The 22,285-nt window shown below is 48.4% G+C and overlaps 1 protein-coding gene across 9 annotated transcripts in view; it reads right to left on the bottom strand.

The window, feature by feature from the left end:
* Positions 1 to 22: 22 nt before the first annotated feature.
* Positions 23 to 22,285, bottom strand: part of DNMT3B (DNA methyltransferase 3 beta) — a 36,721-nt gene continuing 14,458 nt past the window's right edge. For 2 of the 9 annotated variants that reach the window (XM_067013843.1, XM_067013844.1), the window contains exons 3-21: positions 21,276 to 21,383; positions 20,235 to 20,360; positions 19,377 to 19,586; positions 17,861 to 18,019; positions 15,650 to 15,757; positions 14,601 to 14,742; positions 12,612 to 12,737; positions 12,428 to 12,472; positions 11,155 to 11,234; positions 10,740 to 10,852; positions 9,901 to 10,084; positions 9,276 to 9,360; positions 8,211 to 8,356; positions 7,791 to 7,881; positions 7,322 to 7,470; positions 6,418 to 6,503; positions 3,799 to 3,868; positions 2,933 to 3,051; positions 1,436 to 1,577 (exon numbers count right to left, since the gene is read on the bottom strand). In XM_067013843.1, the coding sequence (XP_066869944.1) occupies positions 1,436 to 1,577; positions 2,933 to 3,051; positions 3,799 to 3,868; positions 6,418 to 6,503; positions 7,322 to 7,470; positions 7,791 to 7,881; positions 8,211 to 8,356; positions 9,276 to 9,360; positions 9,901 to 10,084; positions 10,740 to 10,852; positions 11,155 to 11,234; positions 12,428 to 12,472; positions 12,612 to 12,737; positions 14,601 to 14,742; positions 15,650 to 15,757; positions 17,861 to 18,019; positions 19,377 to 19,586; positions 20,235 to 20,360; positions 21,276 to 21,383 (2,289 nt within the window). Of the gene's footprint in view, positions 1,578 to 2,932; positions 3,052 to 3,798; positions 3,869 to 6,417; positions 6,504 to 7,321; positions 7,471 to 7,790; positions 7,882 to 8,210; positions 8,357 to 9,275; positions 9,361 to 9,900; positions 10,085 to 10,739; positions 10,853 to 11,154; positions 11,235 to 12,427; positions 12,473 to 12,611; positions 12,738 to 14,600; positions 14,743 to 15,649; positions 15,758 to 17,860; positions 18,020 to 19,376; positions 19,587 to 20,234; positions 21,384 to 22,285 lie in introns of all 9 variants that reach the window. The other 7 variants (XM_067013847.1, XM_067013845.1, XM_067013840.1 and 4 more) reach the window with 6 other exon arrangements.

Genomic DNA, 22,285 nt, shown 5'->3' with positions numbered 1-22,285 from the left:
ACAAAAGGGACACCAGACTGTTAGAGAAATACTGATTTTAATTCAACATAAGGTAAACTCTAGGCATCTGTCATCTTTCAGCCTAAAAATTAGCAAAACTGTTGAAACAAGGCACATTTTTTCCCCATACTTTGTTACATGGCTCCAGTTACAAAAAAAAAATTATGAAAATGTTAAAACAAAAATAGATGTCTGAGATTTTTTTTTTTAAAGTGTATAAAAAACCTCCCACAAAACCTGTCAACATTGTTCCTTAGTCTACAAAATAGCACCAGTAAGAAGAGTAAAAGGTGTTAAAAACCATTACGACAGCATTTCTGAAATGCAGCTTGTCCGACCTCCCATTCCCTCTAAAAACGATTTATCGATTTATCATGGAATAAAAAAGGACTTTAAAATCTCTGGAGGGAGGGTCGAGCTTTTATTGCAGTTTTCCCCCTGCAGTCTCTTAGATGAGGGGAAAGTGCGAGGAATGTGCTTCTGCCCCTGGCTGTCCCTGCTGAGTTTAGAGAAGCCTAAGGAATTGGGGTGTCATACTTCTAATCTGGGGACCTGTGCCTGCGGAGTAGTCTGGAGGGTGGGGGGATGGGTGGGGGGCGTCTTACCTAAGCCTCCTCCTTCTCCCCCTCACATGGGGAAGGGGGGAGACAGTGAGAAGCCATACCTGTCTACACAATACATGGCAGCTTATAACCCAGCCCACCCCTTCCTGAGCTTCCAGAGGGTCCTATTGCAGTCACTGGGAGGGATTTAGCTAAGAGTAGCCCTGCCCTTGGGTTTATGGGGAAAAAAAATAGCCCTGAAAGTGATGATGATGTCATCCCGGCTGAAATCACCATCCTTGTGGAAAATACTCTAAATGGGCCCCGGATCCCAGCCCTTTATACTGAGGCCAGGGGAACGTGCCGGGGAAAATTCAAGACAGACATGGACATCATGTCCTCTTCTGCTAGCCCTAGAAGAAACCATCCTAGGCCCTTAAAAGGTCCCTTAGCTACATGTCTACTGCCACACACTTCTGGAAACAAGGAGCTGCAGACATTTAAAAAATTAAAGTTTTGCAGTAACTGTCTTGGGTGATATTTCAGCATTAACCTGAGTATCGGAGAGCTGTCGGCACTGTGGTTTTGGTATCTTAGCCATCGTTTCTCTGAGCGGTAAACCCAGGAGGGAAAAAAAAGCCATCTTACTACCTATTTCAAGTTTTAAAATTTTAGAAGACAAAATGAGCACCGTGTTTGGCCACTCCGAGCGGCCAGGTCTGAATTGTGCACTAGGAGATGGCACCTCGGGGTCCCCCTGCCAGGAGGGGACAAGGCAGCTCTGCTCCCGACGAGGTACTCGGCCCGACCCCACACAGCTGAGCTGGGAAGGGCAGAGCCAGGGTGCACCTCCTGGGTCGTGGCTCTGCCCACACGCCCTGGTGCCTGGGGTACTATTCACAGGCAAAGTAGTCTTTCAAGGGGGCGAAGAGGTGTCGGATGACAGGTACACTCCAGGACCTCCCGAGCAGCTTCTGGCGGGCAACACGGCCCATGTTGGACACATCTGTGTAGTGTACAGGAAAGCCGAAGATCCTGGGGGTGGGGAGGGGGGCACCAGAGTGAAAACACAGGGAGTCAGATGTGCCCCCTGCAGCGTGCTTAACGCCTCTGGGCGATCCTCACCTCCGCAGCCAACCTGGTGCTGCTCTTCCTGCCCTTTGACCCGTCCCTTCCACCAGGCCCACTAGGCCTCCACATGAGCCCTCTCTTGACCCCCAGAGGTCAGGCCCACCAGTTCTTCAGCACAAATGACTGTCAGGAGGGCATGGTCCCTCTGAGGGCACCTGTCTTGTGCACGCCCCTACACTGGCACAATGCTCCTGGCACATAGATGGTGCTCAGTGGACCTTTCTCAAATGAATGAACGCCAAGATGGCCGGCCAGCCAGCAGACAGGAACGTACCTCTCTTCAAACCACACAAGGACAGAAGTTAGGCAATTGCCTTAATAAGGAATAAGGACACTCACAAAATGGACCTTATTTCCAATCATCAGGTGCTCAGATAATTTACCGTGAGTAAACTGAAGCATCCTGCATTTTCTTTCCTTCTTCAAAGCAAACTGCTGGATCAAGGGCCAAGCTGGACTTAATGGTAGAAGATGGCAACCAAATATACCAACAGCCTCCTGAAAGGAATTCTACCACAGGTCTGGGAAGAGGCTACAGATACACTGGACCTCATTCTTTCCCAGGTTTACAATCTAATACCACAAATTAAACCAAGAAATAAATCCAGTTGTAGAACTAAAATATCTAGAATGTAAATACTCTACCAAATAACCACAAAACACAGCCAAAAATGTAAAGAGGAATAGTCATAGCCCTTACTACGTTCTAATCACAATAACAAAATAAAACAAAAGGAGGGAGAGAAAAAAATTAAATACAGAACAGGAGAAATGAAATCTAAGAGCTGGTTCTCTGAATCAAAATAGACACACTACCAATTTAGTCAAATAAATGGATAAGGGAGAAGACAGACTGTGGCTAAGGAGGAATCAGCTTCAGAACAAGCAACTTGGCAGGAGGAATCCTGGGAAAGCAATGGCTTGTCGGCGGGGTTTCCTTTAGCTGGATCCTCATACATCCTAGTGTCCCAGCATGGTGGGGCAGGCAAATGCCAGGGCAACACAGCCAACATAGACAGATGTGCCATCTCATGACCTCATGTTTTGGATTCCTCACCACCACAACCCTTTTGCCATTTCTGCTAGGAAATAAGCACTAACTGAAAAGGTTACTCCCAGCCCTGCTAACATAGAAGGTCAGTGAGACCATGTGGAATTAAGGCAAGCACTTGCCCATTCACACTGCTGGCCTTAACCATGTTTTCTTCCCCTTTCTCTCTATCTGCTCGATTCCCCTTTCCACATACAGCCTTGCTCACCTTTCTAGCTCAGTGCACCACAAAACATCTTCTTTGCCATTCATGACAACAGGGAAAAGTTGGTTTTTCCCCTGTCTGATCGAGTTCGACTTGGTGGTTATTGTCTGTACTTTCTTTAACTGGAGAACAAAATGACATCATGGAGTGAGCACAGAATGAAGGGTTCTGGGTCAAGGCTCAGAAACAGGTAAGGGAAGGAGGAGGGAGGGTGGGTGGGAGAGAGAGAGTGGTAGGGCCGGGCTCCAAGAGGGAATGAGAAAAGAGTTGGAGGGACAAGAACACTCTGTGCTTCCCACAAACGCCAAGAAGTTAATGAACAGGAAGGACCAGCCTCAGAGAGAACAAGAGATAAACAACAAATGACCACAAATGAGATCACATGGGAGCCAAGAAAACAGAGTTATTGATCAAGCAAGATTAAGCAAAATTAAAAGTCCACCCAGATTGTAGAGGATGGTCAACCAGGGTTTGAATGAATGGAGCTTAGCTTAATGGAAACATTGAAAAGTTTATGGAGATTTTAATAGAATTATCCATGACTTGACCATAGATTTTTATTTTATTATTATTATTTTTTTTTTTGCAAAAGTATACTCATTTCTCACTGGGAGGATGAGCTGAGTCTACGTGGAGTGTGCCTTCACAATCGGAAACTCTACTTGCCTTTTCTCAGTGACTTTTGTTTATCAAGAACCTCTCCTACACTGTACTTGAAGACAGGATAGAACAATTATGTGGGGAAAGAAGCCCAGCACCAGGGAGTCATGTGGGGGGAGGGGCTGGAACAAATTGGACACCAAGGTCAAGTCCCGATTAGAGATCACCAAGTGCATTTCCCAGTGGGCCAGGCACAGAGCACATCTTACCTTTGCTGTCCTATTGAACTCCAGGCAGTCCTGCAGCTCGAGTTTATCATTCTTTGATGCTATCACAGGCCTGAGAACATCCAAAACCCATTACTTTCTACCACCTGGAAAGGGGCCTTGGCTAGGTGCCTCCCAAGGTGGGAGTGAGAGCCCAAGCTGCAAAATGTGCTCTGGCAGTGCACTTTGCTCCAAATACATGATAAAAATGGCCCTGGCATGAGCACAAGCCTGTGTGCTGAGCCAGGGACAGACTAGCCCCTTGATGGGGACCAGGGGTCGGGGAGCCCAATGTCCAGGAGTGAATGCTCCTCCTTCCCAAATGTTAACAGTAGTCAAAGCTCCTTCACTGAGGGGAGCAGGATGGGGAAGCACATTGTTGGAGGAGTCGGGAGATGCCTCAGTCTCAGCCCCACTGCTCACTGGCTGAGTGAATGACCTTGAGCAAATTCTGCCACCTCTCTGAGCCTCAGGAGCTTGGATTAGGTCTTTGTGGGTCTACTCACTACAACTAGCACATCAAACCCATGATTTGGTGGCTTATTGCTGGAATGCAGCCTCAGGAGGCTTTAATAGAGGGTCCAAGTAAAGACAAAAGGTGGTTCACAAAAGGACTAAAATTAATCCCCCCTTGTAACTTTCACCACTGAAACCTGCAAAAGCAGAGAGAGGAAAACAGATGCTTGAGAAGGAGAATGGATAGAACTTTAGAAAATGAAGTGGTTAAGCAGGTCCAGACCAGAAAGCCAGGAAGAGGTCTGAATACACAGAGTTGATGAATGCCACAGCATCCCTGTGTAAGGAACACCAAGGCCAAAAAGAAATCAGACTTAAGATTGGATATGGTGCCCACAAGAGGGGCCATCGAACACAGAATAATACCTCACTGACCTCACTCTCTCTCCATTCCCAACTCTTCCATGGACCCAGGGGAGCTAAGGGCTCACAGCCTTGCTCTACCTTCTGTTGATTCTAGGACTGAAATCTTAACAACCAAGACGTTTGGTCTAAAGGCTGGATTTGGGTCTGTGACCCGTGGTTGACGCTGGCTGAGTCATGGATCCTGCAGAGCCCACCTGTAGCAGTTCACTTCTCATCCCTACTCAGATAATGCTCAACAAATCCCATTATCTAGAATCTGATCCCTCCCTGTAATTCCACAGGACACCCTCCTGGAGCCACTGCTCTCATTGTGTTCAGTGCATGTGGATGGTACCTCTTGGGCACAACACAATAATCAAAGTCAGAGCCCTCCTCCTCTGAACAACACCTCAGGTGCCTCCCCACTTACGCATTCATCACGTGATAGTCTATTCTTCCACCAGAAACCCTGAGAACCAGAGACACAACTCATCTCATCCGCTTAAAATCTCACGTGAACTCCTGGGTCAAAGTAAATATGTGTTGCCATGACTACAAGCCTCACATAATTTGGCCCATACTTCGGAGTTCTCAGCCCTCCTCTCACACCCACTCCGCACCCACTCCCCACCCCTGGAACACTGTTCTCCGAGCTGCTCTGCGAATGCCCATCACTGGCCTCCCTGACCCTCTCCCTTCTGCTCTCAACTACATGCCTCCACTCCATCACTTTGGGTCCTGCTGGGATGAGAAGCCTCCCCATCAGCTCTTCCAGTGCCCCCTCCAACCCTGACCCTGAAATCATTTGTCTTCTCTACGCCTCCCCCACTGGCTCTAGATGTCAGCCAAGACTGACATCTAGTCACCACGGAACTGGCAGCAGGGACAGAAGTGCCTGGCAGGGTGAGAGCTCAGGAATGGAGTGAATAAGCCGAGTTCATTCCAGACATGGACATTGCACCATCTGATGGGCTGATAATGAAAATGTAAGACACCCAACAGAAATCCCAAGCTATTCTAGTACCTTCTCACCTCTGTCCACACTTTGCTAAATGTCTGAATGTTATGCTTCCAATACGTCCTTTTAAAGAAGAATTTTTTTTGAAGCCAACTCATTTGCAAGTTATATTACCATCACATTTGGTATCTTAATTAGCAGGTTGGTCTCCGTGAAGCCACATAAAGGAGATAATTAATCCTCAGCAAAGCCACTTGCCTTGTGGCTTTCAACGTGAAAGGACTAATGAAAAGTTGGGGAAAGATCTCAGTCAAGAAAATCCAAGGGAGACAGGCTTTGGGCTACCAATTGTTATCTCAGCTCTGCCACCTGATTGGTCACCACAGGCCTGGTCCAGGGATCACTTCATCTCAGGGGCAGGGAGATTAAGTTCATTTCCCAATGGACCATAACTGGGAGGAGAGGTGAGGTGTAGAAACATCAGCATCCCTCGCTGGGAAGAAGCCTGCTCCAACACATGGCACTTTTAAGCACCAGGTCCCTAGGCAGAGCAGAAATCAATGTACTGAGGAATCCTGGCCTGAGATTCTCAGGTACTTGGTGTACAGCCTAACAGGCTTCAACCATAACCCTATGGTTGAAGGGGTTGGTCTGAAGCAGAGGGTGAGGACTTTTCTCATCAGAGCCAGCTCTTTCTACAAGGTTCCAATGTGTCTCTCTCATAAGAGTCCATGGTTAATGGCTCATACCATTAGTTATATTTAACTTGGCTGTTACCTGCCCCACTCGGAGCCCCTTGTTACCTGTTCATCCCAGGCAGGTTGCCCCAGAAGTATCGGGCTCTGTGAGCAGCAGACACTTTGATGGCATCAATCATCACTGGATTACACTGCAGGGAGAGAGAAGGGCAGCTGCTGGGAGCCCATGGCAGAATTCAGGCGCCAGACAGGTGACATGGCAGTCCCCTGGCTGTGGAGGAGGCATGGTTCCTGCCAGGCAAGGGACAGACTAATTCCCCTCAAGAATCTGACTGAAGGACATAGCTAGTGCCCCCATATTAATGGTGGGGAAAGAGACCAGATCAGACCGGCAGGTTGTAAGAGAAGGTATCCCCTGGGGCACGCCATGTTATTGCAGAATGTACTGTGTACAGTGGTAAAAGCAGCTCAAAATTGAAATCCAGCAGGTTGAGCTCCTGGTTATGGAAATGCAGTGTTGGCAAAATCTGACTTCTGCCACTGATTGGTCAGGTTCACACGGCATGAGGGAACTGACCAGCCAGTTCTAACCTCACTAGCAGAACTAAAGTTCGGGGGAAATAAGTATGTACATAAAGTATTCACTACAATGCTTGATGCATATTAAACAGTAATTAATTAACTTGCCTGTGTTCCCTAACGCAGAGTTTCTGGGAACAAGGGTGAGAAAAAAACTCTAGAGTAAAAAGTCTCTTTCATGATGCCTCCAAAAGTAGGTGATGGTTTCATCATCTGACTTCAGTGGGTTTGGGGTGAGGTGAGAGATCAAATGTTTTCCAAGTACTAAAGGAGAACCAACCCACTCGATTCCATTACTCTCAGACCTAGCCATGCCCTCCATGGGGAACCCGGAAATCATTCCCAACACTGGAAATACCCTACACCCCCATTGCCAGCAGGGCCTTCATGCTCATGTTATCTTGACAATCAAGACCCCGGGTCCCCTCACCTCCAGGAACCGAGAGATGTCCCGCTTGTCGCCAACCTTCATGGCGACCACATTCTCAAACATCCAGAAGAAAGGCCGATCTTCACCCTCCTTGGGGCGTGTGTAATTCAGCAGGTGGTAGAACTCAAAGAAGAGCCGGCCTGTGCCCTCTGAACACACAAAAGAAAACGGCAGAGCCAGGTTCAAACCGTCCAGCTCACCCCTCCATACTGAGACCAATGGGTTCCCAATGACCAGCTAAGGCTGATGCCTTACTGTCCCTTCTCCCTGCCACCCTCTGCAATGACAGGCATCAGCACTGCAGTACTCATTTGTACCTCTGGGGACTGGGGAGTCACAATGAGGCATGAACAGAGATAACAGGTAAGTTTGGCCAGAAGCTAACAGCTCTTTCTCAGGCCACTTCTCCTGGACCAGCACTCAGGGGACATAGGGTCTCTTGGGGCCACGGGAAAGAAGGGATGCTCACCATACAGGCCTTTCCTGGCAGGGTTCACATTTGAGAGGTCATTGCATGGGCTTCCACCAATCACCAAGTCAAAGGGGCCCCATTCTTCAATCTGCAACAGAAAAACAGTCCGGGATAGGGGTGAGGATAGAGAGATGAACAGCCTGGGTTCCAGGTAACCAGCTAGAAGAAAACCCACTTCTAGGTCTTGCTTGGTCATTTCAGTCTCCCAACTCCACTTTTGACCCAAGAAAACCAAATGCTTAGGATACGCTAAGATCTAAATAATTCTGAATGATTTCCAAGTTGTGGGTTTAACACTACAGCTTGATGGAACCAAACCTTCTCTTCTGCCACAACCCCGGGCATGGAGAAGGTGGCAACGTGGCTGTGGGACGTGGGGGGGCTCAGGGAGTGCAGGAAGAGGGGGGCTGCCCTCACGTTTTTCTTTGTGATATTCCTGACGTCGTTCACATATTTGATATTGCCCTCATGCTTAACAGTTCCAACGGCGATGGACTCCTCACACACTTCGGAGGCGACATATTTCTCCACTTTGATGCCCAATTCTTTGAGGACCAAGTACCCTGTTTGGGGGGTGGGGGGGAGTCAAGGGGGAGAGAAAAGACATCAGGGTTGTCCTGCCGAGGGCCCCTCCTTTCAGTGACTCTAAGCCATCTCCAGAACTCAGACCAGACACAGCAAGGCCATGGCAGTCTTCAAGTGGACACCTGCAGATGGCAGGGTCTAACCCTAACAACACACTGGGCCCCCCAGGCTCTCTGCGGAGTTTCATGAAGAAAATATGTACGTATAACTGGTATAGCCCACTGGCAGCATTTATTAAAACTGACAGGCACATAGCCAAGGCCCCCCATCTACCGCCCCAGCAGAGTCAGATACATGATTGGGTATCTTCTCCAAAACCATGCTGAGAAAAAAAGCTTTAAAAGCTGTCAGTGTTTTAGGCAGGTGGACACTGGTGAACAAAGAGAAGTACAAGTGATGCTAAGTGCACAGCAACTCATTCTCACTGCTTCCTGCTCTAGTAAAACGGAAATGTTCCTAACAATGCATCACAGGGAGTTCTGACAATTAAATGAGTTAAATCAGGTAAAGTGCCCAGGGGCAAACATGCATGTCGGCTATGCTTATTCTCATGGGAGACCTAGAGAAAATGGGAGGGAACCAAGATTTAGAGATGTTAGGAGGAGAGTTGCCCAGTTAATCATCTGCAATATATCTATGCTTATGGAATGGAAAATAATTTTCCAAAATTCCTGTACATAATAAAAAATAAAATGCAGAGGCTAAAATATCCATGCCTTTAAAAAGGACCAAGAGAGGACCAGGTGGGTGAAATGCTGGAGAGGTTTGAGGAGAGAAACAAGGAGCCAGTGGATTTCTCAGAACAGGTGACCAACAGGTACTTCCCAGGGGTCTTTCTTGACACTGACAACGGACACCTGGATCAGCTGAGCATCCCCAGGTGAACTCCTAACTCACCTGTCGCAATTCCGTCAAACAGGGACAAGACTCGAATGGGTCGCCTTCGGTTTGCGGGAATCGCAGGGTATAACTTGGGGGCTTCCTGCCAGGTTAAATAAAGAGGTCATGGAGGTCAAGGTGTGGGTATGGGGAGGGGGACTCAAGCTCTGGGAGGAGGAAGGGTTGGCCTTCCTCTGAGGGACACAAGCCCTGAGCTCTGCCCTTTCTTCGCTGGGATGCCCTGGGGAGCTTTGGCACAGATGGCCCTTCTACCCTTAGACACGGAACAGATGAGGCTCTGACACGGGTGCAAAGTCACCCACGAAAAGACACGTGCTCCTCCATGAACTTGCAGCCCAGGAAAAGCCATATATGCCCACTAAGACTTGGGAGTAGGTCACAGGCTTCCCTCCCCTCTGCAGTTCCACTAAGACTAAGGCTGGGTCAGTTCCATCCCTATTTCTTCAGCAGGCCCTTGAAAAAGCCGAGCCAAGAAGGAGGGGAGGGAAGAACACTGGAGCCGCCTGGGAAGTGCACACGGGACAATTAGCCGGGGCTCCAGTCTGAGGCTCTCAGAGCTCCTCCGTACAGCGGAAGCTTTGTTTCTGTGAACTCCACGGACTGGGGCGGGTGCCAGGCTTACGTAGTCGAGCCCCGGGTCGCTGGTGAAGAAGGCCTGCAGGCGCACGCTCCAGTCCTTGCGGCGCCGCAGGATGCCATGGCAGCGCTGGGGCAGGCACATGTAGCAGCTCCAGGGCTCCTGCAGCTTCGCATCCGCCGCCGTGCCCTGGCCCACCAGCACCTCCAGGCACTCCACGCAGAAGCACCTACGTCGGGTAGCGGGCAGGAGGGGTGCCCGTCATCAGGCGGCTCTCCTGCGAACCCCACCCGCCCCACGGAGCTGGCATGTGCTGGCTGAAACCCTCTCGGGCCCCCAGTTGGGGGCCCTTCCCCATGGGTGGGAAGGCCCTATGTGTGAGGAACAGCAACCTCTCCCTGGAAACCTGGGCACCCTCAGTCCACAGGCAGCTCTGGGGATCCTTCTCTAGCCTGCTCCCTGCCTTTCTTTCTTTTAATTAATTTATTTTTTGGCTGTATTGGGTTTCTGTGCAAGGGCTCTCTCTAGCCACGGCAAGCGGGGGCCACCCTCCATCGCGGTGCATGGGCCTCCCACATCACGGCCTCTCTCGTTGCGGAGCACAGGCTCCAGATGCACAGGCTCAGTAGTTGTGGCTCACGGGCCTAGTTGCTCCACGGCATGTGGGATCCTCCCAGACCAGGGCTCGAACCCGTGTCCCCTGCATTGGCAGGCAGACTCCCAACCACTGCGCCACCAGGGAAGCCCCCTGCCTTTCTTAAACCCATCCCTACATCCCAGTTCTACTTCAGGGACATAGAACCTTCAAGGACAGGCCCCCAGAGATATAATACTGACTCCGGGCCCCATGTCCAGGTCAGCGAGGCTCCAGTCCCTGTGCTCACCGGCAGCAGCTCGTGTTGCTGCAAAGGAGCAGCTCGCGGCCCTCGCAGCACACGGTGCAGTAGGACTGGTAGCCGTCGTCGTCATACATATAGAACAGCTCAAGGAACCGGTCCTGGCAGCCAGAGAGAAATGCCTGTGAAATCGGAGACCATGGACCTCCAGGCCCCACTCGCTTGCTCACTGGCGGAGGCCCTAGAACGCAGCCATAGAACAGGTCATGGGCGGCCTGGTGCTCTTTACAGGGACAACTGGCTGGGGTCTGCGGGGCACCGCCCCTTGGAGTGAAGGGTGGGGCGATCGGCCCCACCAGAGCCTTCCCTACCGCCTACACGCAGGTGCTCTATCCTAGGGAAGTGCAGGGAAGTTGAGAAGAAGGGAAGGGGCAGTGAAGTCCAGGGTGGGGATTGGTCTTACCCGGCATGTCTGGCAGAGTCCACCCTCAAAGAGAGGGTGGAAGGACACGGGGTTTTTCCTACCACAGGACAAACAGCTATCTGTAAGAAAGACAGGGATGCAGCTTGTGGCAATGACAGCCCCAAGATCAGCTGCTGAAGCCTCGTGTCTCGTTGTTCTTATTTACTCCACGTTAGGAATATGCCAAAGATTCTTCACAATTTGTTCCTTTGACTGTGCTTCAAGGTTGCCATCTCTGTTCCAGAGATGGAGAGGCTAAATCGACAGCTCCAAGCAGAAGGCCCCACAAGACAGGCAAAGGTCTGACCCAGAAATGGAGGGGCAGGGTGGTGCCCACAGAACAGAACAAGGAGCAGCTGTGCCAGCAGAGGAACCAAGCTTGGAGGGTCTGGGATGAAAAATCTTTAAAGACTCTTTAAAGACTGGGACTTTTAGAGAATTTGTGGTGATGCCAGTTTGTCTGTTGTCTCATCGTGATAGGACTTGCCTGTGACCAATCCTACACAGAGCCATGGCTGTCATTTCAGAGCCCGGGTCCTTTTACTATAGGCTATCCTGTCCCTTCACATCAGCAGGTCTTACTGATTTACATCACTGACCAGGTGGACCGGGCCTGCAAAATAAATACCAAGCACCCCCTGCCAGGAAGCAGACAGATGAAGGAGTCTTGGGGGATAGGAGGATCATGGGTCCAGGTTCCCAGAATCAAAAGGGCCTATTCCAATCGGGGCTCCCTGGGTCAACAGCTGTGTTGTTTTCCTACCCAGCACTGACTAACCACTTAATATTTGTTGACTAAAGGACATCGAGCTGAGGAAGCAATAGACAGCTGTCCTCACACATTCTGAGTTCCATTAGATGTGTACTGGGCAGTTTCAATTCCAGCGGAATTCCCAGCCAGGGCAAAGAACCAGAGTTGGCTTGAGAGTGACAGTGGTGAAGTGTCTGCCTTCCACCTCAAAGCCAGTTGCAGTGCTTGTTCAGGGGGCTCACGAGGCCACAGATCATGGTTTCAGGTTTTGGGCTCTCCCAGCTCAAGCATCTTCATTTCCATTCTGTCCCCAGGCACACTTCCTGCTCACTGATCTTAGGAATCAGCCTCAGTGAAAATCAGGCAACTCATTCTAAGTAGCACCTGAGTAAAGATGTCCACGCCTCGACCTGAGGTCAACGCAGAGTTGGGGGTGGACCTCCGCATGGCAGACCAGCAGGCCTGGAGCACAGGCTGGGAGCACGACCCAGGCAGGGAAGTCAACCAGGGATAGGGCCTTACCTTCGAGATTGCTCTTGTTGTTGGAAACATCCGAAGCCATTTGCTCTGTTGAGAAAAGAGAAGGTGTGAGATGAGGTCGGGGAGCTTCTTACTGATCATCTACGCCTTTGCTGAGTGGTCCTCACTACCTGCCCACTTCCACCTGAGGATGCACCGTCCCCCAGCCTCCTCGCCCCACAATCACCTCGACTCTGGTCCTCCTCTCCTCGGTCTTTGCCATTGTTATAACAATTTGTCTTGAGGCGCTTGGCTGGGGGGCAGTAGTCAGAAGTGGCGGAGTCGTCAGCTGTGCGTCTTCGCGTCTTGTTCTCTGTGAAAGGTGAGAAGAAGGCAGCCATGGCTGGGTGGGAGGAGGGTACTGGGAGGACAGAACCCTACTTGCTATGCCTGGGTGCCAGCTGCATCTGGCCATGACATGAGTCTACCCTGGCTGTCTCAGGCCCTTCTATGGAAAATTTGCATGAGGACGTAATTTAAAACTCCTCACGTAGCTAACCCACGTACCGGGTCTTCAACAGCTGTAGTTGCAAAATACATGCTCTAGACCCAGCACAAAGAGAATTAGACACAGCTCAGTCTATAGATGAAACCCTGACACTGTCTATGATCCCCAATGAGCTGATAGCCACATGTAGTTACTGAAAACTGGCAATGTCACTTGTAAGACTGAGGAACTGCATTTTACATTTAACTTCTGTGTGAATTTAAAAACTGCAATTGATCCAATTAACTAGTTCATTTGGAACAAGTTGGACATTTGTGAAAATAGACATCAAGTATTTCTAATGAGAATTTAGCATCCAAATTGAGATGTTCTAAGACACATCAAAAATGAGATTGAAAATAGGACTAAAAGGTCATGTAAAATATCTTAATTTTTTTATACTGACTGTTGGAAATGCTAAAATGTTGGAAATAGATTAAGTGTATGATCAATATTAATTTTACTCTTTTTTAAAGCTTCTTAATGTGGCTACTAGAAAACATTTAACTATATTAGGTGGCTACTGTTTATATGTCTATAAATTCCATTGTATTTTTATTCAATCTATACAGTATAATCCATAAGGGACATGGTTAAGTTTGACTCTGACCCTAGGAGAGAAAATTACACAGCCGTTAAAAATCGTAAGGACACTTTAGTGAGAAAATGACATTTGACAGTTCTTATACGATAAATATTGAGAAATAAAGGGAAAGCAGGAATCCAACCAGTGTACAGAAAGAGCTGGAAGGACGTGCACACCCAAAAATATTGCCCTAAAGGGCAGCTGTGAAGGTTGGAGTGAAGGGGCAGGGGTAAGAGTTCAGGTTGACTTTTAACAGATTTGATTCTTTTCCAGTGACCACTGTGTATGCAAAGAAATTGAAAGAAAGTGCAGAGAAAAGAGTGCATAGTCAAAAGATGGGGACGGAATACCGTGTTTCCTTGCTTCTAAGTTCCTACTGCCTGCACGACGAACCTTCGACTTATTAACCACTTTTGGCGGGGAGGGACAAAACAAAACAGAAAACACTGCGTTAAATATAAGGATTATAAGACAAATCCTGGATTTCTGGAGAGTGACAAGAAACCACAGATCCCTAATAATGGGGGAAATGCAATATTGGTCAATGTGAGGATAGATGATGCCCCTTTCTGAATGGAGGTGACATAAATTTTGGGTGTTTGTGGGGTTTTTTTTAAAAACACATTCCAAGTTTTCTCCAATATGCAGAGCTTATTTTTTCCTTTTAACAAAAGGTGCTAGTGAAGATTCCATCTTGACTCTGTTTACTTAAGCTTTAAGAACAGATTCAGGGAGGCGCATGAGGGAAGGAATACGGGGATATATATATAGCTGATTCACTTTGTTATACAGCAGAAACTAACACAACATTGTAAAGCAATTATACTCCAATAAAGATGTAAAAAAATTTTAAAATAAATAAAAAACAAAGAACAGATTCAATCCGGGTTATATGTACTTGACCTTTTGGCGGGAAAGTGTCCAGTGAAACTAGAAAAGGCTAGGCTGTTGGAAAAAACTAACTAAACTAAGGAAGCAGCCAGGGCTGACTGGCTGCTGTAAAGCTGGGGTGGGATGAGAGGCAGCAGGGGGTGACTGCATCTCCCCAGGGTGCTCCCACCAGCAGCAGCGGCAGGGGTGCTGCCACAGGGAGCCATTCCCACCTGGTTGCCTGTTGGGTTTGAGGCCCTCGATCCCGGTGGGTTGAAAACCCCCATGGGCCCACTCCAACATGGGCTTCAGCTGATCCTCCAGCGAGTCTCCAGGGCTGCTGGGGAAGGTTTTGCCAGCCCGCATCCTGGCTTTCTGCCGAGATAGAGAGAGAATCTGTTGAATAGGAGGGGCGGGTGCTTGCCTGGCCCCACCCAGGGATGCCCCTTGCTGGGGCCTGCATTCCCCTTTACACTGGGCCCTTTCATAGCCAGACAGCTGTCCTGAGCTGTGGTATGTGACAGCGAAGGAACGGCCTGTGCAGGGACAGGCCATGGGGGGAGCGTTAAGTCTCCCCACATAAGCACCAAATATGATCTCTTCCCCGTAGGGAACTGGAGTGGTCAGCTCCCTCTCGAGGGCAGAGGATCAGAATTAGCTGTGTCACTTTTAGCTATAGGAGAAGCATCAGCCAGCACTGTCTCATGGCCTCTGAGAAAGCTCCAGGTTTCTTGTTTTATTTCCCTAAAGAAGGTGTGGAGGTGTTAAGTCCTATTTCAGAAGCACCAGGACTTACATGTCTAATTCAGCACAGAGCTTGTCTCATAAATGCTGGACAGAGGACACTGATCTTTTCAGTTGCAAGTCAAGGTAGAGGAACGACAGAGCCTGACAGACGCCACAGACAAGGGGAGGAAGCAGCTGACCCTCAGCAGCTGCCCAGTCTTGGCCTTGAACCACAAGCTCTGGAAAAGCTTGCTCACTGATTTGAATATCGCCTCCTACTTCCCAGGGCTCCTCCTTCCTCATTCAGTGGGCAATTCAGACGGAGACCAGTGGGGAGCTGGGGTAGCACTGGGAAATCATGGGCAGTCTCAAATCCCTTCCTTCCCTTCCCAGCACAGCCTGTCAGGCCACTGTCTTTTAACCTCCTTCCTCCCTGCTTGCCCCAGTCCCCTCCAACCCATCCTTGGCCACACTGAGGCCTGAGTTGGCTTTCTGTATGTTTCTTGCTTTAACCCCATTCTTGGGGCCAGGCCCTAGCCACCCACCACCATGTTACCTCCAGAGCGTGGTACATGGCCTTCCTGTAAGAGACCAGCTTATTGAAGGTCGCCAGGTTAAAGTGGTGGCTGAACAACCCCAAGGCCACCAACTTATCTGCTGGTATCTAGAAGAGAAAGCCATCATCAACATTCACCTACAGCCTGTGTCTTGGGTGCCCTGGGTTTCTCATGAGCTTATTCCTGGGGATCAGGTTCACAGATATTTTCAGAGCAAATGACTTTCATGATCCCTGGTGTGACCCCCTTGCAGCTCAGTCTTGAAATTCACCATGGATGCTCCAATTTTAGGGGTTTTGCACATGTTCTTTCCTCCTTCGTGAGCATGACAAATAGCTGTGATTACTATTTACTGTCTACTTATTTTAGCCTTTTATTAATTGAGCTAATGGATGTGCTTAGAGAACAGTGCCTGGCACAGAATAAGCTCTTTTTAGTAATCGTGAATTGTTAATACAAGAATTCCACTGGGGCTAAAGAACCATATTCTACAAGTCTCATCCCCAAGTCCCCAGGCCATGCATGAACCACTTGGGTTGCCAATTATGAGATGAAACTGGGCGTTCAGGTTTCAGAGCTGACAAGACATGTGATATTTCATTCTCCCCCGTGCTGGCATTCATGCTCCCCTCTCAGTCTCTAAGTCCAACCCCCCATAGGAGTGTTGCCACTACTGGTGAGAAGGAACTGGGATTCAACACAGCTGTGCATGGAAATGCAGGTGCCACCCCAATGCCAAACTGCTTCAATACAGCAAGCGGCCTAAGCACCAGGCTCCATATTGCAATCCCATCCCATAATGCTAACATAACAGCATCTTAAATACTAGCCTCAGACGCAGTCTTGCTAAGCACATTTTATGTCTCACTGGGTCAAAGCAATTACAAACACTCCATGTTTTTTTTTCATTGCATCGCACACAAGTCATCGCCCTGTAATTAGATGCTACAGGGAGAGCACAGGCCCAGGACATCTGTCCTCCAGCTCCCTCTTCTGGCCAAGGAGGACCTCTGTATGCAGACTCTCCCCATGAGGGATACTCCAGGTCATATCATTCTTGCCCTTTGAGAACTTCAATGTGTTAATGGCAAATGGCCCAATTTCTGGGAAAACTAGAATCTCAACTTGAGGCCAAGTCTCACAGATGTACTAGCTGGTCCTTCATTCCCACACCTGCCTCTACCCCAGTCCACTTGTTCCGCTGTTCCTCACCTAACCTCTGGGCACGTTGAGGGATGCGCTAAAGACAACATCACAGGAAAAGTATTGTTTGCTGCATTCTAATCAAAACCTGGAGGTCTACGAAGGTGTCTTCAAAAGGTGTAAGAATCAAAATAGCCTGATTCCTCCCCAACATAGACTCTCATCAAGAAAGATGAGTTTTACAACAGGACAACTTTCAAAAATATATGTACATGAAAAGAAGCCAGACACAGAACAGTATATATTATATTATCTACATAAGTTTGTGTATAATCCAAACTAGTCTATAGTGATAGAAATCAGAACAGCGGTCGCCTATGGGGGTGGTGTGTACAGGGAACGTACTGCAGAGGTCGAAATGTTCTATATTTCAGTTGAGATATTGTTTACATATATGTGCATACATTTTTGAACATTCATTGAATCATAGATCATTTAAGATCTATGCACTGCACTGTAAGCAAATTTTAATCTTAATAAAGTGTGTATATATATATATATATATATATATATATATACACACAAAAGGTGAGCTTTAAATGGCTAATATCAATAATCAAGAAACACTGAAATCATCACTCAAAGAACTTTTCCATAACTGTCACCTGGTAACCCTGGATCCATTTCTAAGCCCAGCCAGGGATATCTCTGCCCCTAGGACTAAATGACTGAGTCAGACACCCCTTCCTGTCTTTTCCAGGTTTCTCCACTGGAATACTTTGAGGGTATCTTCCCAGGTGGCCACTCCTGCCCCTCAGAATACATACTGGTGACTCTGCCACAGAGAAATAGACCAACAGAGCCCAGGTGGCCATGGATCCAGAGCTCTGGGCCTGTGTGAGCCAATGAGCAATGGAAGTTTTTGTCCTCCTTTTGGACACACAGAGTCACAGTCTTATCCATCTGCAGAAAGCAGGCCATTATCTTAAAAGGCAACTGCAAAAGGAAGGGAAGGAAAACACTGTGGGTCTGCAAGCCCATGAAAGCTCACCCTGCCCTGGACTCACCTCGGAGAACTTGCCATCGCCAAACCACTGAACCCACCGCATGCCAGACATTGCCTGACGCTTGGAGGTGGCCTTCCAGGACACCACCATGGCAGGCCACCAGGAGAAACCCTTGATCTTTCCCCACACGAGATCCCCTATTCCAAACTCTTTCCCGTCCTGCAAGAAAAACCACATGAAGGAATCGCATTAGACAGACCAGTTGGGCCAAGGAAAAACCCTGCCTGTCCCACTGACCCTGATGGCAACTACCTCGGAGTCCAACTCAGGGCTTCCTGCAAGTGCAGGCAGAGTTCCTCAGGAAATTCCCTACCTCCAACACTTCCTGGTTGAAAATTCAGTGAGAATGGCTTGAAAATAAGGGGCAGAGCATGGGCAGGCTTGGTTGTTTGACAGGAATGTGGGGTTTTTTATATTGGATCTATAATATGTAACCTGTAACATGTAACCTAGTATCTGGATATATATTAACTGAAAACTCACAGGAAGTAAGATCAGAGTAAAAAACCTGGATATTCCCACCACAGGCCATCAAATGGGATATTACAAAGCCGTTAAAATGCAAAAAAAAAAAAATTTGGCCACTTGCACATAAAAACTTGCCATAAAAGGTGAGATGCCCATGGAATCATGCAGGTTATTAAAATGTATCTATAAGATCTACTCTGGGACTTCCCTGGTGGCCCAGTGGTTGGGAGTCCGCCTGCCAATGCAGGGGACACGGGTTCGAGCCCTGGTCCAGGATGATCCCACATGCTGCGGAGCAACTGGGACCATACGCCACAGCTGCTGAGCCTGCACTCTAGAGCCTGCGAGCCACAACTACTGAGCCTGTATGTCACAACTACTGACGCCTGCGTGCCTTGAGCCCAAGCTCCACAACAGGAAGGGCCACAACAGTGAGAAGTCCATGCACCGCAGCAAAGCGTGGCCCCCGCTCGCTGCAACTAGAGAAAGCCCCCATGCATCAGTGAAGACTCAATGCAGCCAAAAATAAATTAATTAACTTTAAAAAAAAGATCTACTCTGAAGTCATGTACATGGAAAAAAGGATTTCTACATGATATGTGTACATATACATACACATGCATATGTAGCAAAGCCTGAGTGACACCAACAAGCTCAACTGGTTAATTATGAACAACCCTAGATGGATTACACAATACAATGGATTATAGACATGAAAGTGAGGCAACTCCAGTTCCTAATAAGGGAAAGAAGCAGATCAACAATTGTATATGTAAGCATGATGAACAGAATTATGAATTATGTATACAATGTATATATATCTAGGTACAAAGATGTCATGTTCAGAAAATCAGTAATCTGATGGTAAGCTAATCTGGTGCTTGAGTTATGTCTAAGAGATAAGGATATAGCAAGGACCATGTTGCATATGAAAAATGTACTTGGCGAATGAATTCAAATATTATGATAAAAGTGACAAAAAAACTTAGTAAGTCACCTCTGGGTAAGTGTTCCCTTTTCCCTATATTCAGCCCTTCCCCAGTGGTACCTGATACTCAGTGCTGTCTGCATCTCTGCCCTCTGCGTCCACCTGTGGGGACTCCACGCTCTCCTGCTGGCTGTCCTGGGCCAGGCGGGCATAGGGCGTACTGCTGCTCTGGGGCACCACATCATCCTCTGTGAGGTCAATAGTGAGGTAGGGGCTGGCAGGGGACAGCCATGGCGTGCCTGCAGATGACCCTGTCCGCCGCCTCAGGGACTGTGGACAAAAGGACACATAGCTTGGGCCACAGAAGACCAGGTGGGTGACCAGAGACCAGTGGTACCCTCAATGGCTTCCCAAGCAAGCAGAAGTAAAGCAGAGTGAAGACGTAAGTTAATGAAACAGAGACCACCAGGGATGGTTTTTTCCAGGTACAAGTAAGTGTCCCTTAAGTGGCAAGAGAAAGCAACTTCCTTAAGGACAAGGACAGAATCAAGGACTGAGTCAGGATAACGAGTGATGCTCAGAGAGGGCTCCCTGGTGCCCAGCCTTGCAACAGGAGTCGAGAGTTGCTGTAACCCGTGGGGTTGCCTCAAGAGAGTCACTGAAGATACTGAGGAGACAAGACAGTTCTGGAATCAGTGGTTTGAGCTTTTTCCGAGGAGGAGTAAGAACCCAGTCAACAGGGAATTCTTGCATTCCCACCACGGTTCCATCCAGGGATCAGGCCAGGAGAGAAGTCATCAGGCTTAGGAAGAGCTTACCCAGCACCCGGGAGAGAAAGGAAAGGTAAGACCCTGAAAAGGTGATAAGTGTGAAGAAAGGAAGTAGGTTATACAGCAGCCACTTTCCGTGGTGTGGTGAGAGGGGCAGATCTTCCAGTTAGAGACTGGGGGCAGGGGTCTGAGCATCCGGGGAACCAACCCTGGTAGTTGAGAATTCCATGGGGGACTCGTCCACGTGGTTGCGGCCCTGCCGGCCTCGGGTGGAACGTGGGGAGGGCCTGTGCCTCTCCCGGCTGGAGGTACTGTTGTTATTTCGGGTTCGGACCTGGAAGCAAGAGAGGATAAGCACGAGGTCTTTGGTGAATGGAGGCTGGGGTCTTAGACAAGGGGCCCAGAGGACTGGGCTTGAGAGGCAGCCTCAGGCCAACAGAAGTGAACAAGGTGGTCTAGCAGGAAGGGATTCTGGACTGGTCACTTCCCACCCAGAAACTCCCCAGTTTGTGGGATAAGGGATCAGGGTGGCCAGCAGGGCCACCTGACAATCTACAGCAGGTCCCACTCTGCCTGGCACAGCTGAAACTGGCACCTGCAAATTGAATTGAAAAATAAAATCCAAGTTTACTCTCAATCAAACACTTTTCTTTTCCAAAAGCATTATTATTACTATTGTTGCATTCCTCCCGAAGGTACTGGATCATCAAGACGGATGAGAAGCCCTTATGCTTCCTTCTCAAAAATGGCATGAACTTGGGTGTTGCAGACCTGTGTTCAAATCCTGCACACAAGAGTTAATGTTTAACCTTGAGTAAACTACCGGCGTCTTCTGTCATCTGTAAAAAAACGGGATGATACACATCACATGGGTGAGATTATCAACTGCACCTGCCATGGTCACCAAGTGTCAGCCTGCTTTCTAACAGGCTGGGTGACCATGAGCAGTAATTGCCTTCCCATTTCCAGACTTTAAGTCACAGAATCCACCTACAGAAGCGACTCCCAAGGGTAACTGGCAGTTGAATCATCCACCTGCAAATTATCACTCTTGGGCACTTCTTAGAGTGCTCCCCAAAAAAGTAGAGAACTGCCATGTGAAAACCTTCACAATGATAATTCATGAGCTTTGCTATCATTTTGCAATTTCAAAACATTTGTTCAAAGTTCCCCCAGGGAGATCCTGGACAAGGTTTTAAATGCAGGCTGATGTGTGGTTGAAGTGCCTTGGCTTAGGGCTGGCACTTACAGCTGGGCTTTCTGGCCGAGTCCTGGTTTCACGGAAGAGTTTTGGCATCACGGGAGTGTCGGAGCCATCTCCATCTTCCCCTTCGCCATCTCCATCACCCGTCAGATCCTTTACAAATGAAATATTATGAATTTTAGGATGTCATATAACCAAAATAGTTTCAAAATGAAGAGCCAATCATACAGAAAACAATCATAATATTGGTCTGAGTGACTTAAAAAGATTTTCAACCTCATTTTGTTCAAAAACTATTTTGCAATGGCTTACCACATGCTCATGAATTCAAGAGAAACCTTGGTGGAATTAGAAAACCAGAGAAATGGTGTCAATGCAAAGCGCATTGTGAAGCCTTCCGTGCCCACACCATGGTTAGACTAGCTCGCTGTGCAGAGCAGGGAGACCTAGGGAGACCTAATCTCCACAATTAACAAGTGTCTGGGAGAAATCACAGGCTCAAGGAAGATGCTTCTTGATACGGTGACCAGGAAGAAGTGGCGCCAGTCCTGTGTCAAGTGCATGTCCCGTGCTGCACACCAAACCCAACAAAAACTGATCATGAGAACCAGAGCAGTGGTGAGTGGCTCAAGGTCTGGCCGGAGTGCTGAGAACTTGACTTTCACTTGCCAACTAAGGCCTCGAGTGAGTCCGTTCCTCTCTTTAAAATTGGTACAATGGTTCTCCCCTTATAAGGGAAGAACAGGCTTATAGTGAGAACCAAATAATGCACGCTTGCCCAAGGCAGGGCATAGATGAAGTGCTCAGAGACTAAAACAGCTGTTCGGAGCCTCTGATCCAGCACTGTCCCTTCCCAATTCCCCACACAGCTCTCATTCCTCATCATATGGGTGCCCACTTGTTGTCCTCCATGAAGCTAACAGAGTAGGTTTTCATTGGTCCACAACCTTTGTCCATGACTTTGTACCAATCCCTGACACTGGTTCTTTGAAAAAGTAACTGAATTGACATAACTAATATGATTAATAGGAAAACAGAAGGTGTAAATAATGTCA

Source organism: Kogia breviceps, chromosome 14, assembly GCF_026419965.1.
Source record: "Kogia breviceps isolate mKogBre1 chromosome 14, mKogBre1 haplotype 1, whole genome shotgun sequence".
Classification (NCBI taxonomy): Eukaryota; Metazoa; Chordata; class Mammalia; order Artiodactyla; family Physeteridae; genus Kogia; species Kogia breviceps.
Note: the sequence above shows the minus strand (reverse complement) of the source record. Positions and strands in the feature narration are given on the sequence as shown.